Here is an 18,386-nt window from a genome sequence, read left to right as displayed (position 1 = left end):
AGTTAATTAACTTGTCCAAGGTTATACAGCTAGTTAGTACAGAGCTGGGATTCGAACTCAGGTATTTAGTCATAGATCCTCCTCTCTTAACTTTTATGCTATGCTTCCTCATCTATAAAGAGAACTGCTAATAATAACACAAACACTAAGGAGGCTCAACTACCACTCAGATTAATTTTTCATTTCACCACACTTATATGTTTTAAATCCCATAAAATATACATAAACTTCTGGCTGCTTTATTATATCTTTTGTAGAGGAGGAGGATACAGAAGCTTTGCTCATTACTTTAATCTCACCTGTATCTATGGGCTATTTCCCTTGTATCTCTAGCTACATTTCCTCTGAGACGATATTTTAGAAGCTATTTCCACTTGTACTTTCCATGCAGAAAAGCTTTTAAATAACCTCAAAATATTAACTGGGAACTTTAAAAGAATATCTAAAGGACAAAATATTCTATAAAAAAGTTCTAATGAAGTGGTTCCAAACTGTAGCCTTTAGACTTCAAAACTGTATTAAAAAAAAAAAAAAAAAAACCTATACGGCACACTGTGTCAGCTACAAATTGCATAAATAGCATACTCTATACATATATTTGTAGCTGTATTTAAAATACCTGAAGATGCTATGATAATAAATGAAACACAAGCTCATTTTTAGATGTTACTAACCTAATAGTAAATACTACTTCTTTTTTTGATATTTTAGATATTCTCTCTCAGTGGACATTATTGCATGTGAAGGTCCTAAAATTTTTGACATATACAAGTGGTCTTTATTCTCAAAAAGGTCTTACCTGTTCTTAACACAGGGTTTCTTACCTTATTAGACACCGTCCAGAATTGGCGGTCTGAAGTCATACCATGTAATTCAATTAAAATCTGTCGAATCCTCCAGGGATCCACTGATAATATAAGCTGGTGCTCCAACTGGCCGATATTGACACTTGCTGAAGCTAAAGGAAAAAACAGATTTCTATTTCAATAATGATTTAATTAAAAGGTAAAAGAAACTGTATGCTTGTAAGTATTCCATTTATAAGTGAAAAGCAGCTCTTAACTGATTCATATGACATAAAGTAAATTATATGTTAACTTTATCCTCATATAGAAAACCTAATACATTTTGTATTATATCTGTATTTAATAGATGAATGAATCTGGGAAATGAATAAACAGTAAAAATATAAACAAAGGTAATAGTCCGTAATTGGTTAATAGAACTATGTTATGTATGGAAAGAGTTAACTTACACAGATAGCCCTAGTTTTAAACATAATACATCATATTAATTTTGAGTAATATTTAAAAGGTATTCCCCTCCAAGAGAACCAATAAACGATCATTAAAATCCCTAATTACAGCTCAGCTTTCAGGTACAGTCTTTAATAGCACATCTCTAGCGTTTTTGTTTATGTCAATGTTATTCCTTTCCTTTACATCTGGACAGAGCCAACCCCTTTAAATCCACTGAGAGTTATAGCAGCTAAAATTTTGCTTTTGTTAAACCAACTGAATTGTCTTGTGTATCAAGTTTTGAAGCTTAGGCTTCTTATTAATGAATAGCACTACGTTTTCCACTTATATTCATAAAATAACAGCAAAAAATGGAAGAAAATCATGAAATAGTAAGGCAAAGATGAAAATGTTGCAAAAGCTGAATGTTTCGCCAGCAGACAGTATCAACTGTATAGCTTGAAACGCATAAAAATTTGTATGTGATTTGAGGATATCAATATATAAAAGCATGAGTTAACAAAAGCAAAACATATAAAAGTTACAGTTCCCACTTTTTTTTTTTTTAACCTCCAACAACGTATCAGCAGCAGAGTTACCCTGGTCTATTTTCCCAGCTAAAATCTTTTATGTATCTAGACTAAATCCTTATAATCCATAGATGCAGCAGGAGTGCAAGCACTTAGCTGCTTATACACAAATACAAATACACCCACTCATCACTTATTGACATGGTTAGGCTCCAAAGACCAGGTCATTATGCAAAAACCGGTGGATGACCACATCAGATCACAAAATGGAGGATGACTACATCATTACGTAACTGCCAAACGACTGAGAATCATGGCCCAGCAAAGCTGACACATAACAGTCACAACCAGTGTTACTCTTCCCTCACACCTTGGCATCTGTTACTGCCAGATGTATGTTGTTAATGCTCAAAACAGTCAGATTTTTTTTAACACCTGTTGTAAATGTGAAATGTCGGATAACGAGATAGTCAATAAGTGAGGAGTAGGTGTATGGAATGCAGATAAATTTCTATAAATTACCAACATAAGTATGAACTAGAACAAATAAAGAGGGCATCCTCAAATATATTTCAAGGTTAATTCGACTAGATGGGCAAAATGTGCCAACATGCTAGTCATCAGACTACAGAGCTAACCTGGGATATCATAAAATGAAGTTACAGGCTTAATGCACAGATTTACTCTAGGGGATCTCTTCCTCATCTGATCAACAAGTAGCTTTCGTTCTTCATCTTTCAACAATGTAATGAAAAGCTCATGTGAAGAAATCATGAAAACATGCTGCAGATCTTCCAACCCCAGACAAACATTCCTAGATCAGTAAGAAATATTGTAAAACAAAAAAGCGTATGATTTAGTTGGGAAAAAAACAATCATATTAATGAATTTTTATTAATAAGTCATTTAAAAAGCCACCCGTTCATAAATTACATATTAATATTTTGAAACAGATTTTGATATTTTCCTTTGGTCCTTATTTAAAACTGTGAAGTTAATGATACAGTACAAAAAAAGTAACTTATCCTAAAGTTTCATGTGGCTACACAGATTTGAACTTAACCTTAACTGGTTCCCAAATACCAGTAGCTGTCTGCTTACAAGATATGCACAACAGATACAAAAAGACAAGTAATAAAGCATACTTTTCTCACAGGACTGAGTTCAAAGTTGAAGAAAATGAAAGGCACTTACTTCAGAAAAGCAGCCATGTTTCCTTTCAACAAATCTGAAGATTTTTCTAAATTTATTGATCTTGAACATACCTAGGAATTTGAGTAATTTTACTGGAATATGAGTACTTTAAAAAATGTAGATTACACTTTGAAAAGTAAGAATTAAAAACAAATTTTCCTTTTTCAACCCAAAGAACCACAGATTTGGTTAATAACTTAAGAGAAGCAGAGATGAGACCAAAGAATAAATTATGGGTGGGAGCAAAAAGTGAACTTTTCAAAAACTATTTGTGTAGTAAAGACTAATTTATGACAAAAGCATAAACAGCAAAAGACAAAATAAATAAATGAAACCTCATAAAAACTAAACATTTTTGTTCACCAAAAATGCTTTACCAAGATACATTAATTGGTCTCAACCCACCTGGATCAAAGGAGAATGAAGAACACCAAGGACACAAGGTAATTACAAGCCCAAGAGACAGAAAGCGCCACATACACCAGAGACTACATCAGACTGAGACCAGAAGAGCTAGATGGTGCCCGGCTACAACCCATGACTGCCCTGACAGGGAACACAACAGAGAACCCCTGAGGGAAGAGGATGGCAGTGGGATGTAGGCCCCAAATTCTCATAAAAAGACCAGACTTAATGGTCTGACTGAGACTAGAAGGACCTTGGTGGTCATGGTCCCCAGACCTTCTGTTGGCCCAGGACAGGAACCATTCCCAAAGCCAACTCTTCAGAGAGGGACTGGACTGGACAATGGGTTGGAGAGGGATGCTGGTGAGGAGTGAGCTTCCTGGATCAGGTGGACACTTGAGACTATGCTGGCATATCCTCCCTGGAGGGAAGATGAGAAGGTAGAGGGGGTTAGAAGCTGGAGAAATGGACATAAAAAGAGAGAGTAGAAGGAAGGAGCGGGCTGTCTCATTAGGGGGAAAGCAATTGGGGGTATGAAGCAAGGTGTATATAAGCTTTTGTGTGAGAGACTGACTTGACTTGTAAATTTTCAACTTAAAGCACAATAAAAATTTTTTTTAAAAAATGCTTTACCAAAAAGTGAACACAATCTACTGACTAGGAAAGTATCTTCAGGAACCTAATATCCAAAATACACATACATCTTTCACAACAACAAAAAGACAAATAATCCAGGCAAAAAAATGAGCAGACATTTCACCAAAGCGGACATTTGAATGGCTACCAGACACATGAAAAGATGCTCAGTGTCATTAGCCATCAGATAGATGCAAACCAAAATCACAATGAGATACTATTTCACTCCCATTAGAATGACTAAGATGAACAAACAACAGAAAATAAGAAGTGTTGGTGAGAATCTGGAGAAACTGAAACCCTTATCCACTGATGGTGGAAATGCAAAATAGTACAGCCATTGTAGAAGACAGTATAACGGTTCCTCAAAAAACTATCATATGACCCAGCAATTCCACTCCTAGGTATATACTCAAAAGACTTGAAAGCAGAGACTCAAAAAGGGACTTGTACACCAATGTTCACTGCAGCACTATTCACCATAGTCAAAAGGTGGAAACAACCTAAATGCCCATCAACAGATGAATGGATAAACAAAATGTGGTACATACATATGATGGAATACTACCCAGCCAGTGGGAGAAATGAAGTCTTGATATGTGCTACAATATAGATGGTGCTTGAAGAAAACACGCCAAGCAAAATAAGCCAATCATAAAAGGACAAATATGGTATGACCTCACTTATATAAAAAGACACAAAAAGGCCAATGTAGACAGACCTAAGTGTATTAGTGGTTACCAGGAGCAGGAGGGAAGGGAAAAAAGGGGTTAAACAGTGATGGAAACATCACATGATTAAGATAGCACTGCATAGCGTATTACTGTAATGGCTGTGAATAAGTTGTACACCTATAAAAAGGTGAATTGGCAAAAGTTGTGATAGATACATTTACAACAATGACCATAAAAAAAAAGAATAGCTGTTAAGGCTACTTATGTAAAACCAAACACCACATGGGATTTGGTTCCTTGGCTTGGAGGTTTAGGGTCATGGTTTTATGGGAAATCCCAGTTAATTGGCCTAATAACATGTTTAGTGCTTCTGTTCTCCCTCCTAGCTTGCTGGGTAGTGCCTGGGGTTAAAAGCCTGCAACTGGCCATCCAAGGCACAACTGGTCTATTCACCTGGAGGAACAGAGGAAGGAGAGTCAGGAATAGGAGGAGGATATGGAATGTGTGGCTAATTGCCTCCATGAACAACTGCCTCCTCTGCCACGAGACCAGAAGAATCAGATGTGCCTGGCTACCATTACCGAACATTTTGATCAAAGATTCCACAGAAGGACCTGATCAAAAGGGGAAAAATGTACAACAGAATTTCAAACTATCATGGACTTCAGACTTCCTGGAGCCATGGAAGGCAGAAGAACCCCTGAAACTATTGCCCCCAGATAATTTTTAAACCTTAAACCAAAAATATCCCTTCAAGTCACTGTAAAACCAAACAACAGTTTAGCTCTTTTAAGAACTATCTGTATGGGATCAAGTTGACAACAGCAACTCAAAAGATCAGATAGGAACCTTACGGGGCAGTGAGCTTATGTTAATGAGGGAGGAATAACTCAGAAAAGGAGGCTGAGAATGGTTGCACAACTCAAAGGATGCAATCAGTGTCACTAAATTGTACATGAAGAAACTGCTAGACTGGTGTATGTTTTGCTACGTGTATCCTCAACAACAAAATTAAAAATTTTTAAAAGACTAATCTATTTAGCACACTATACAGTTTCTCAAGAATTTATAGTCTTTTGCTACAAATTACATGAAGTGATCAATTGCAGTAATCAGTAGCTCCTATCAGAGAAGTGAGAGAAAATTTCATCTAGATGGTTGAAAAAAATAATTGATAATAGTTAGTGAATACATAACCAATGCTTAAGAAACTAACCAAGTTTTCAAAAAAATAAACAATCAAAACAGCACAACAGGAACTAGTTATGGGAATATGAGATCACATTTTAAATGGGTAGATTGTATGTTATGTAAATTCCGTCTTGAGAAAGCTATTATTAAAAAAGAAGAATTATAACAGTGCTTAAAATGTACTATGTCCAGACACCATTTTCTGATTTATAGACTAACCTATCATATAAATCATATCTGAGCACTCTGGAGTATGTACAAAATACTTACATTCTAAGAATTCTGTTCCACTGCATACATAAATTTTTATTAAGTTTGCTGTCATACATAAAATATTTTATTATGGTAAGGAATAGTTGATTTTCCTTTCATAATAGATTTTTTATTCACACAGAGGTGCACTGTACACGTGTCATGGAACAACTTAGGGAATGTGTGTTAATCTATGACTAGCAAACATAACAGATCATATGAATAAAAACAGGTAATCGTTTTCTTCTTCAAATAAAGTGAGTTTTAAATTACTGAAAAAGGAGAAGCATTCCAATTCTAAAAACCAATCAGCTATGAAAAATCCTCTCATTCCAACCCTGAACATCCATCCCATGACAGGTAAAAGAGGAGGCATCCAGAAAGGACAGGGTTCTACTCCTGATGAGCTAATCATCTGAGGTGACAGAGTGGGAGAGTGGGGGAAAAATAATCACAATACTCGTGCTATAAAATTAAGCTCGAACAGCTATACGGAAAAAGAAGTAGAGTTAAGGAGTTGGGATAGCTTCACAAGGGTGTAATCTAGAGAAATGTATTCCTTAATCATTCTGGGAACCAGGAAAATAAATCCTCCCCACCCGGCCCCCCGCCAAAAAAAAAAAAAAAACAGGGCAAAAAAGAATACCTCATGATCAAGAAACATTATTCTCCAGACAAATGGGAGCCAATAAGTTTTTGTTTGTTTGAAGACAGAAAAGTAACAAGATTAAGTTTTTAAAATAGAAAAATAACTACAGAAACACATTGTGAGGACAAGCTAGAGATGGAGAACAGATAAAAGAAGGCAGTTACAAAGTTACTTCATCAGGCTACACGAGAGATGAGAGCATCTTGAGAACTAGATGGTGCCCAGCTATCACCACTAACTGCTCTGACAGGGATCACAATAGACAGAGCTGGAGAAAAATGTAGAGCAAAATTCTAACTCACAAAAAAAGACCAGACTTACTTGCCTGACAGAACCTGGAGAAACCCCAAGAGTATGACAGCCTTTCATGAAGGATCATGAGAACCTGGTGATCAAACTGGATTTAGGAGTGAGAGGGAGAGAAAGAGGTGAAGGTTACTAGCCCCATAACTGGAAGGATGACAGGCAACATTAGAGAAACAAGTTTTTCTGGATGAAGACAATGCATTCAAACTGAATATAAAAGTATTGTACTTTCTAGCAATTCCAGTTCTAGACATATAACCTGGCCACAAAAGGGATTAGAAAAGATGATCACCACACCCTTGTAACAGAGAAATTCTAAAAACAATCTAAGTGTCTATCAATTGATAAGATGATAAATCGTATGTTTAACAAATAGCAATATTATAGTTAAAAAAAAAAAAAGATCAATAAACTGGTTATTACACACACCCCTATATAGAATGTGGATTCCATGAAGGGAGGCATTCTTATGTTTTGTTTATTGGTACTGCTTGGTGTCCAGAACAGTCCCTGGCATGTAACAGTATATTATAAATATATACAGATATATTAAAAGTACAAGAACATTACACGGAAGAGTACAGATCGTCATTAGGACAGTGGATACCGTTGGGAAGAGGATGGCAGGAAATGGGCTGGAGGGAGGGTTCCAAAGTATCTGTATGTTTTGTTTCTTAGCACAGATAGAACAACAGGAACTAAATAGAGCAAAATGTTAATGGCTGACCTGAGTAGTGGTTATGATCTATGGCACCACTGTCTAACTTTTCTGTGGGTTCTAAAATACTCATTTAAAAAACTTATTTAAATTATGGTATGTACATAAAATGGAATATTATTCAGCCTTAAAAAGGAATAAAGTACTGATATATGCTACAACAGGAATGAACCTTGGAAGCATTACACTAAGTGAAAGAAGCCAGACACAAACGACCACATGTTGCATGATTCCAACTATATGATATAAGTATCTAGAACAGGTAAATCCATAGAGACTGAAAGCAGACTGGTGATTTCTAGGGGCTAGGGTAGGGGAGTGAAATGGGGAGTGATTTTTTTTTATTTTTTTAACTATACTTTAGATGAAACTTTACAGAACTAGTTTCTCATTAAACAGTTAGAATATCGTTTTATGACACTGGTTAACAACCTGCAACACAACAACACTCCCCCTTCTTGACCTAGGGTTCCTTATTACCAGCTTTACTGTCCACTCCTGCCTTTTAGTCCTTGCCCCTGGGCTACTGTGCCCCTTTAGTCTCATTTTGTTTTACAGACATGTCTAATCTTTGGCTGAAGGGTGAACCTTGGGAGTGACTTCATTACTGAGCTAAAAGGGTATCCGAGGGCCACACTTTTGGGGTTTCTCCAGTCTCTGTCAGGCAAGTTAAGTCTGGTCTTTTATTGTGAGTTAGAATTTTGTTCTACATTTTTCTCCAGCTCTGTCTGGGACCCTCTATTGTGATCCCAGTCAAAGCAGTTCGTGGTGGTAGCTGGGCACCATCTAGTTGTGCTAAACTCAGTCTGGCGGAGGCCGTGGTAGATGTGGTCCATTAGTCCTCTGGACTAATCTTTCCCTTGTATCTTTAGGTTTCTTCATTTTCCTTTGTTCCCAAAGGGGTGTGGGGAGTAACTTCTTAATGGGTATAGGGTTTCCTTTGTTGTTGGTGGGCGCCATCAAGTCGGTTCCGACTCATTGCGACCCTATGGGGTGATAAAAATATTTTGGAACTACATAGAGATGGCAGCTACATAACACACTGTGAATGTAGTAAATGCCACTGAACTGTTCAGTTTAAAATGGTTAATTTTATGTTACGTGAATCTTACATCAATAAAAAACATTATTTAATTTAGAAAAAGATAAAACAAGACACATCTCTATAGATGCTAAAAACATTAAACAGATAAGGAAAAACTCTGATACTAATAAATTAAAAAATTTAGATGACGTGGACAAATTCTTTAAAAATAACTTCAAAACTAACTCAAGAGAAAAGAGAAGAACAGAATAGCCCTGTAATCACGGACAAAATTCAAACAATATCAAAACCCTTCCCATAAAAAAATCTCCAGGCCCAGATGGCTTCACTGGTGAATTCTACCAAGCACTGAAAGAAGCAATGATTCCATTTTTACATAAACTTTTCCAGGCAAGAAGAAAGAAGATGCATGCCTCAATTTATTTATGAGGCAAGCATGATCTTGACACTAAAATCAAGACAGGACAAGAAAAAAATACACACATCAATCTCACATATGAATATAAAAAATCTTAAAATACCCACAAGCCAAACTCAGCAATATAGATTTAGAAAAGATCATGACCTGGTTGGATTTATTCCAGACATGTAAAGGTAGTTTGATATTTGAAAATAAATTAATGTACATCACCACAGTAACAGATTAGGGGAGAAAGTTCCATGACTATCTCCATAAAAAAAGAAAAAAAAAAGTAGGCACAGAAAAAAGTATTTAATAAAATTTAAATATTACTCATGATTTAAAAGGAAAATCAAAAAACTCTCAGCCAACTAAGGACAGAAGGGAGTTTTCTTAATCTGATAACGAGTATGTACAAAAAAGAATAAACCCTATGATAAACATCATCCTTAATGAATATAGTGCAAGCTTTCCCTCTGAGACTGGAAAGGAGATTAGATGCCCACTATTGCTGCTTCTACGGAACACCCTTCTCGGGATCATAGCCAGCACAGCAAGAACAAGACAAGTAAAGACATAACAAGTAAAAGGTTAGAAAAGGAGAACAAAAACAACAAAATTCACTTGTTCACAAATAGGCTGTATGTTTAGAAAAACAATACAATTTACAGATAAGTTAACGGAATTTTTAAGAGTTTAGAAAAGTTCTTGGATACAAAATCATCATACAGAGTTTAATTGTACCTCTATACCAATGTATAAACCATTTTATGTATGAATTCTATGGAAAAATTATAAAACTCCGAAGGACATCCAAGAATGACTAAATAAATCAAGAGCCATACTACACTAGCTCATGGGTTAGAACACTGATTATTGTAAAGATAGTAATTCTTTCCAAATTGGGAAGAACTCATTTTAAAATTTAATGTTAATTCCAAACTAAATTTCAACATGCCTACTTGTGAAACTTGACAATCTGAGTCTTAAGTTTACATGAAAATACAAAGAACAAGAATAAGCAAGACAATCTTGAAAAACAAGATAGGAGGACTTGCTCCAGATGATATCAAGACACAGGTATATTGACGTAGAGAAAAACAGAAAAGCAGTCCAGAAGACACAGCCCAGAAACAGGCCAACACATATCTGGGAACTTGGCGTACAACAGGGATGGCACTGTCAGTTGGTTGAAAAAAGACGGACCTTTCAATACACGGTGCTGGAACAACTACACAGTCATACTTCGCATGATACCAAAAAAAAAAAAAAAAACACAACTGTAGATGCCTTAAAGACCAAAATCTGAAAGGAATACTAAACTATAAAACTTTTAAAAGATAAAACTGTCTTCATGACTTCAGAAAGTTTTCTTAAACAAATACAGCAATTATTAATCACAGAGGAAAAAATCAATAAATTTGATTATATGAAAATTAAGTTTGAAATGATATAAAAAAAGTTAAAAGAAAAACTCAGAGAAGATAACCTCAATACTTAAAAATGACAAAGGTCAGGATAAAAAAAAAAAACTCCTTCCAAAAAAAAAGACAATCCAATAGAAAAATGAAGCATGCACTTGGAACAGGCACCTCGAAGGATTAAATTCATATGAGCAAAAAAAAAGGATAATAATATTTTCTTGGTAATAAGGAAAATGGAAATTAAAAACTCAAAGAGATACCACTGCACAACCATCTGTCAGGCAAATTTAACAATACCAAGTGATACAAAGAATGCTGACCAGTGAAAACTCTCATGCATGCCGATGGGAATATAAATTGGTATAACCATTTTGATATTACCTACTATTTTTGCAGATACATTTTCCCTAGGTATATATCATAGACAAACTGGTACATACGTGCATTAGTATACATGTACAAATACTTTCCAAGTAGTGTAACAGTCAAAAACTATAAACAACCCAAATGTCCACCATTATAAGAATAAATAAATAAACTGTGGCATGGTCATATAGTAACACCTTACAGCAATGAAGAAAAAAAAAGAACTGTGTCTATACACAAAAACTTGAATAAACCTCATAAATATAATGTTGAGTGGAAGAAGACAAAGAATACATACTGTATGATCCCATTTATATGAACAAAACAGGCAAATTAAGTTACTTTTTAAGAGTGCATATAAAGGCGACATAGCCATAAAGAAAACTAAGGAAATGATTACCACAAGTCAGGACAGTGGTTTTCTCAAGTGAAAGAGAGTTTGTTTGGTAAAGAGCATAAAAGGAGCTTGTAGAGTACTGATGTTTTTGGAATTAAGTGATGTATTTGTGCTCTTTGTACTTCTTTCAACATCTATTATAAATTATTTCTCAGTGTAAACAATGTTAAAGAAAGAGGTAGAGAGATCTAGTAGAAACAGATTCTCAAGCTCACATGAGAGGCTAGAGATATGATTTGTGAGTTTCTAGTACACAGGGTGATTACTAAAGCTTTGGATGAGAATTAAAAATGATACAAGATGACTGAGTCAAGAACAAAACTTTTCTAAACAAAAACACTAAAGGGACAGTAAGAGAGAAGTTAATGAAGGATTAAGGAGAATTCAATGAAGGATGTAGAAAAAACATGAAGGAGAATTAGAAACGAGTGATACTAGAACACAAGGCAGGAAAGCAGAGTCTGTCAATACTGTCAACCATCAGCCACAGACATTCAGGGGCAAGTCAGATGAAGACTGAAAAGGAGGCATTGGATTTGGCAATAAAGAGGTCACTGGTATGCTTAAATCAAAATTATAAATCAAAAGGGCAACATAATGTCTTACCTCAAGAAGAAAGTCTATTTTCTCTTTATTAGATCTAAGAAATAGCTGGTTAAATTGAACACTAATTGTTCTACCTTCCAGTATATCCCGGACTGTGTTACAGGCACAGACCTTAAAACAGATTTCATCTAGAGCTTCATTTCTGTAACACAAAAGTAGAGCCACTAATATTATTTTAACTATTAAGAGAAAAGGTGCACGTTGCAAAACGAAAGTCACAAGAATGAGCCGTTTATTCTTGACAAGTGAGGTTTTAGGATATTCAAGTACACTAGTAAATACCACATGCCAAGACGGGGAAAGAAAAAAGGTTTTGTATTTATCATGGGATCGCTGAATTACATATTAACTATTAGAATAGAATTCTATGTATACAATTTTTTCCAAGAGCTTTTAAAACAGATTTGGTGAACATCAGAGAGGGTTCTCTGGCTACATTAGTGTCCTTTACACTGACAAAAGTGAGGCCACTGTCAGACTTGTAGATAGTTTAGAGGTGTGTTTTTGATAAACTAGAAAAGCACTTGCTCTTTTATTCAAAAATCAGTAAGTAATTTTTCAATGTACTTACCCCTGTTGAGCTTTCTGAGACAGTTCTCTCAGCACTGACTGTCGGAACTGGACAGGTAAACTAAAGGTTAAGTTATCTTCAGTGAAAATCTTTATTACTTCCTAGAAAACATACATAAAAAGATATCATTTCAAAAATTATCCCTAAGTTTCTTTTCTTAAATTTTAAAATTAAGGGTAAAAAAATAGCCTTTTTAAAAAAACTGAAGCTCGTGGACCCGAAATGAGCAGTGAGGGAGGAATTAAAAAGTCAGTTCAGATATACCATTAGAGAAAAATTTAAAATATTCTTCTAATCTACCTTAAACAGATTTATGTTTAAAAAAAAAAAAAAAACTCTCTAAAATATTTAAAATAATTCAGCTAGGGGAAAAATATGCTAAAAATATCCTAATAAATTTAAATGGTTTAAAATATATTAGTGAATCATGCCAAATGCACATATTATTACACAGGGGCTTTTTCTCAAGGAACGGAAGAGGAGGAAAGAAAGAAGGGGTAATGGTGTAGGAGACAGGGAGAAGCATTTCTGGGAAGAGGTGAAGCTAACCAGCTCCTATAGCAGAAATACTAACAAAAGTGGTTTCAAAACTCCAGAGGACAGAGTGTCACCTCAACAGCAAAACATGAGCAATGTAGGGCAGCAGAGAGGAAAAGACTGTCACTTCCCAAATGTGAGAAGACACATTTGCTATAGTTGTTCAACTACTGTTTAATTAAAAAAACAAAAGCAAAACAAAAAACTTTATATAGTTCACATAAAGAGAATCCTATTTAAATAAAAAACTAAATATTTTCCTAAGATAGTCCTGCACCTATAACCCAAGTAACAAATTTCAGAATTGCAATAAAATTGCTATCTTCCCCTTCCTAGCTAACCATTACACTGTTCTCTGATTTACTCATTTTGGCACTTCATTACATTTATAGTAATGTATGCTTGTCTATGCCTAACATTTCTAAGGTCTTGTCTGCACAGGTCAGTGAGGATCTTAAAGAAAGAATTGGTATAGTGTCATAACCCTCAATAAGCTCCTACCAGGTAAATGTAACTAAAAGATCTCTAGTTTTCACTAAATCCATCTCTATCTCTCATCCATCTCAAGATAGTTTAATTTTCTTCCCTAGGGCAAAGTGCAGAATTTCAAAAAAGGATCAGGGCAGAAGTAGAGGAAATGATAGCCCCCTGCCCTTTACTATTTTCTGTTAAAAAAAACTCTAGATGAGAAGAGCTGAGTCAAAAGCCCACTTGGAGACACAAAACTCATAGCTTTGTCATTTCATGATTCCTGTTTTGAACTAAATAACATGAAGGCACTGTTTACTCTCTAGAATGAGGGCTTTCCAGTGAAGATTTTAAAAGCTCAATTTCTAATTTTCAGTGACATTCATTATAAAACCAAAGATATGTAAATCAGAGTAGGGGGAAATCTCAGCCTAATTAATATTTTCGTGAGTAAAACTGAGATGATGACCAGGCTCAATGACAAAACAGGCGCTGCAACAGACCATCCAAACCTACCAACACCATGCTGCTCACTTTCCCCTATGATCTTAATATCTGAGGTATCTAACAAGGCTGTGCTACAAGGCCATACCTTCAAAACAAACACAAGACTTCAGGCTCCATAAAGCTAAAAGTTACCTACCTGTAATTTTAAAAGTTAAAATGGGCAACCTCTATACCTTCTTTTTAAGAAAGGATAACATTGTAATGATAAACTAACATTAGTATAGTGCTTTGCCTTTGAGTTTATAAACTATCACTTCTCACTTGATTCTCCTAAGAGTCTTATGAAACAGGATAATTATTACAGGCCAGCCTCACAGTTTAACTGACCTGCCCCAAATTGCACAACTGGTTAATCGTGGAATCAGGATCTGAATTCAGTTCTGTGCGGCTTCTAAAACTTTTGAATTATACCAGTGCATCCCCATCATGCATCTTACCTGATAGTTTCCAGATCTCAAACAAATATGGACTTGACTATATGGAGTCAACTGATGAGATGTACTGTCAGAAGAAGGTACAAGAACATCACATGCTTGACAATAGCCAGCTAACCGCTTCTCATCTATGGTACAATGAAGAGATAATGAACCTATCTGTAAAGTAAGAGGGTATATACCATTATCCATGAATGTAATATAAACAACAGGCTAGCACCCATGTAGTGCATCTTTACAGTACAAGATAATAATGAGTTATTTCAAGGTTGGGTGAAACATAAAAAAATGAACAGGTTAAAGGTTTAAGAACAGGGGCCAGAAAACTACTGCCCTCCAGCCAAATGTGGCCTGTTTTTCCGTTTCTGTATGGCTCTTGGGCTAAGAACTATTTTTACAGTGTTGAAGGGATGTAAAATGTTTAAGAAAAAAAAAAAAAAGAATATGCAACAGGGAGGGTATGTGGTCCACAAAGCATAAAATATTTACTATCTGGCCCTTTGGAGCCCTGGTGACATAGTAGTTAACAGCTCAGCTGCTAACCAAAAGACTGGCAGTTCAAATCCAACAGCCACTCCTGGGAAACCCTGTGAGGCAGCTCTACTCTGTCCTATAGAGTCACTATGAGTAGGAACCAACTCGACAGCATCTAACAACATCTAGCCCTTTAGAGAAAAAGTTTCCCGGTCTCTGGCTTAGAGTTTTCACGTCAACATCTAAAACACAGACATTACTACCATTCGAAGCAGGTGTGACAAGACAACGATTAACAAAGAGTAAACACTGCTGAAAACAAGCTTAAAAATTTTTAAAATATATGTAACAAGCAGATTTAATGGGTGGGGGTTCGGGGTAGCAAATGAAACCTATAATCTTCTCTCAGAAAGAATAGAAATGCTTCTACCAAAAGAGAATATCTTTTCTAAAAGATACATTTGAAAAAATAACGAAAGTTTTAAATTACTATACCTGAAAAGCCATAAAATTAGAAATCTGATGAGTCTCCTCAGCCAAAGTAAAACGGGGGTTCCAAAGAGTCTACAGTAAGTCTAAGATATATCTCTATAGCATTTAATCAATTTCTCTGGTGAGGAAAGGACAGGCTGAAATGGGAATTTTTCTAGGCATCAGGCATAAAAATACCTAGTTATGTACTTTAAAATTCAGTTGTCTGAATTGTAAAAAGAAAATGCAAATGATAAACACATGAAAAAGTTCTACCCTTACTAGTAATTAAGGAAATGCAAATTTATAAAAGAATCTATTTTTCACCCATCAAATTAGCAAAGTTTTTGTTTTTTATACTTACTGCTGATTAAGTGCTAATGAGAGAACTGTACCTGGAAAGCAATCTGATTTTATGTATTAACAGCTGTTAAAACAGTAATACCTGCTGACATAATAATTCTACTTGTACGATGGTAACTTGAAAAAGTATCTAACATCCACACAAAGGTTTATGCTTGGAGATACGAATACTGCAGCTTTATAATAAATAAACACTGGAAACCTAAATGCCCAAACATTAAGGAGATGAAGTAAATAATAATGGAATATGATATATTTAAAGCGTCTTGTTTCAAGGTTTGAAAACCCTGGTGGCATAGTGGTTAAGTGCTACAGGTGCTAACCAAAAGGCTGGCAGTTTGAACCCACCAAGTGCTCCCTGGAAACTCTATGGGGCAGTTCTACTCTGTCCTATAGGGTCGCTATGAGTCGGAATCGGCTCGACAACAAAGGGTTTGGTTTGGGTTTATTTCAAGGTTCAAGCAAGATACAAATTCTGCAGCTTTATAATAAATAAAAACTGGAAACCTAAATGCCCATTTAAGATGAAGTAAATCACAGCAAATAATGGAATATGATACATTTAAAATATCTATTCCAAGGTTCAAGCAAGATACAAAATAGTATATATAGTATATATTTAATTGCATAAAAACACAGAAAACAAACAAAAAACAGAAGAAAATAAGCTAAAACGCCAAATTTACTTTCCAGGTAACAGTATTACAATCTTTTTTAAAAACCTGTTTTTAATACTTTTTTGAAGTTTGCAAATTTACTGCAATCAACTTTTTTTTACTCATTAAAAATATAAAAGCCAAATGACTGCCCTGACAGGGAGCACAACAGAGAACCCCTGAGGGAGCAGGAGAACAGTGGGATGCAGACCCCAAATTCTCATAAAAAGACCAGACTTAATGGTCTGACTGAGACTAGAAGAATCCCGGTGGTCATGGTCCCCAAACCTTCTGTTGGCCCAGGACAGGAGCCATTGCCAAAGCCAACTCATGAAACATGGACTGGGCTAGGACAATGGGTTGGAGAGAGATGCTGATGAGGAGTGAGCTACCTGCATCAGGTGGACACTTGAGACTATGTTGGCATCTCCTGCCTGAAGGGGAGATGGGAGGGTAGAGGGCATTAGAAACTGGCAAAACGGTCATGAAAGGAGAGACTGGAAGGAGGGAGTGGGCTGATTTATTAAGGGGAGAGTAAGTGGGAGTATGGGGTAAGGTGTATATAAGTTTATATGTGAGACACTGACTTGATTTATAAACTTTCACTTAAATACAATAAAAATTATTTTTAAAAAATATATAAAAGCCAAAATATATATAGATATTTTAAGGGGCCGAATATTACATGCCTGTTATGACTGTATTTACCTCTGCAATTAGTTCTTTGGTTCTAAAAAATTTTTCTCTGGCATTTTCATAGACAGCTGAATTTGTAGAGCCTTGCTGGAAGTATACTGCACCCAAATCGTAACACACCTGAAATTGTAATGAGTATCAATTTGTTTAGTAATTTTTCATCATTTAAGAGCTGACAGAACTCAAAATTATCTCCATCTCAGCAAAACACAGGTGTATATATATAGGAAAAAAATATATTTCAATGAACTGTGAAACAACCAATGTTCTTAGTTTCAAGTAACAGAAATCAACTCTCACTGATTTAAGCAGAAAAATTTATTCATTTCAGGTAGCCTACAGAATTGTTAGAAAGGTCAAAGATTCAGGCTTGAAAACCAAAAGGAGCAAGGGACGCCAGCAGCCAGCATGAGAGCCAAAACTGGTCTAGTGTAGATACTGCTGCAGCCAATCTCAACACTAGACTCCACAGCCTGTATCACCTGCAGCCACCAACAGAAAGCACTGGAAATAGCCAGCTATGCTCTTGCTAATGCTTCCCCTGAAAACTAGATTTCACTGTCACTGTTGCTGCTACCCACCACCAAAATGGATTCTCTACCATCCCACTTGACTTACTAGCTTATGAGTCACAGTCTGAACTAAACATATCCACTTGTCAAACCTACGTGACTTGGCATTCTAAAGCAGGAAGAGGCTTGAGAAAGTGAGTATTTAGAGTTTTCAGCTTCTATTATAGGAAGCAGGCTCTGCCTCCCACCAAAAGTCTCAAAAGAAAGGGAGTTCCTCTAACACAGTAGAGGGGAACAGATGTGGGGAGCCCCACAAAAGGTGCAAGAGTAGGGTGGGGTAGGAGACAAATATCTACCCTAACAGGACTGGCTAGAATAAAATACTGAGAAATTTAAATTAATGATGATAAAATTATTATACTTTTCCAATTCTCTCATGGTGGAATTTGTATATTTTTCAAAGAGCTTTCCTAGACAGAAGCTGAGATTCACTGAATGTCAGAACTCAAAGCTGCTTCAGAATGGTTCGACCCAGTCATTTTTATGGATAAGAACACCAAGGCCCAGAAAGTGATATGTCTACATAAAAGCATATAACCAAGTCATGGCAGAGCCCAGGCTTGAGCTCAAATCTCTAGGCTCCTAAAATGCCCTGTGTCTCAAGTT

The 18,386-nt window shown here is 35.7% G+C and overlaps 1 protein-coding gene across 2 annotated transcripts in view; it reads right to left on the bottom strand.

The window, feature by feature from the left end:
• INTS8 (integrator complex subunit 8) overlaps nt 1-18,386 on the bottom strand; it is a 55,309-nt gene that overhangs the window by 27,526 nt on the left and 9,397 nt on the right. For both annotated transcript variants that reach the window (XM_003408395.4, XM_064267905.1), the window contains exons 7-13: nt 17,221-17,328; nt 14,552-14,707; nt 12,603-12,703; nt 12,032-12,173; nt 2,963-3,033; nt 2,407-2,582; nt 825-958 (exon numbers count right to left, since the gene is read on the bottom strand). In XM_003408395.4, the coding sequence (XP_003408443.2) occupies nt 825-958; nt 2,407-2,582; nt 2,963-3,033; nt 12,032-12,173; nt 12,603-12,703; nt 14,552-14,707; nt 17,221-17,328 (888 nt within the window). The remainder of the gene's footprint in view (nt 1-824; nt 959-2,406; nt 2,583-2,962; nt 3,034-12,031; nt 12,174-12,602; nt 12,704-14,551; nt 14,708-17,220; nt 17,329-18,386) is intronic.

Source organism: Loxodonta africana, chromosome 14 (assembly GCF_030014295.1).
Source record: "Loxodonta africana isolate mLoxAfr1 chromosome 14, mLoxAfr1.hap2, whole genome shotgun sequence".
Taxonomy (NCBI): Eukaryota; Metazoa; Chordata; class Mammalia; order Proboscidea; family Elephantidae; genus Loxodonta; species Loxodonta africana.
This window is presented reverse-complemented; position numbering and strand designations above follow the sequence as displayed.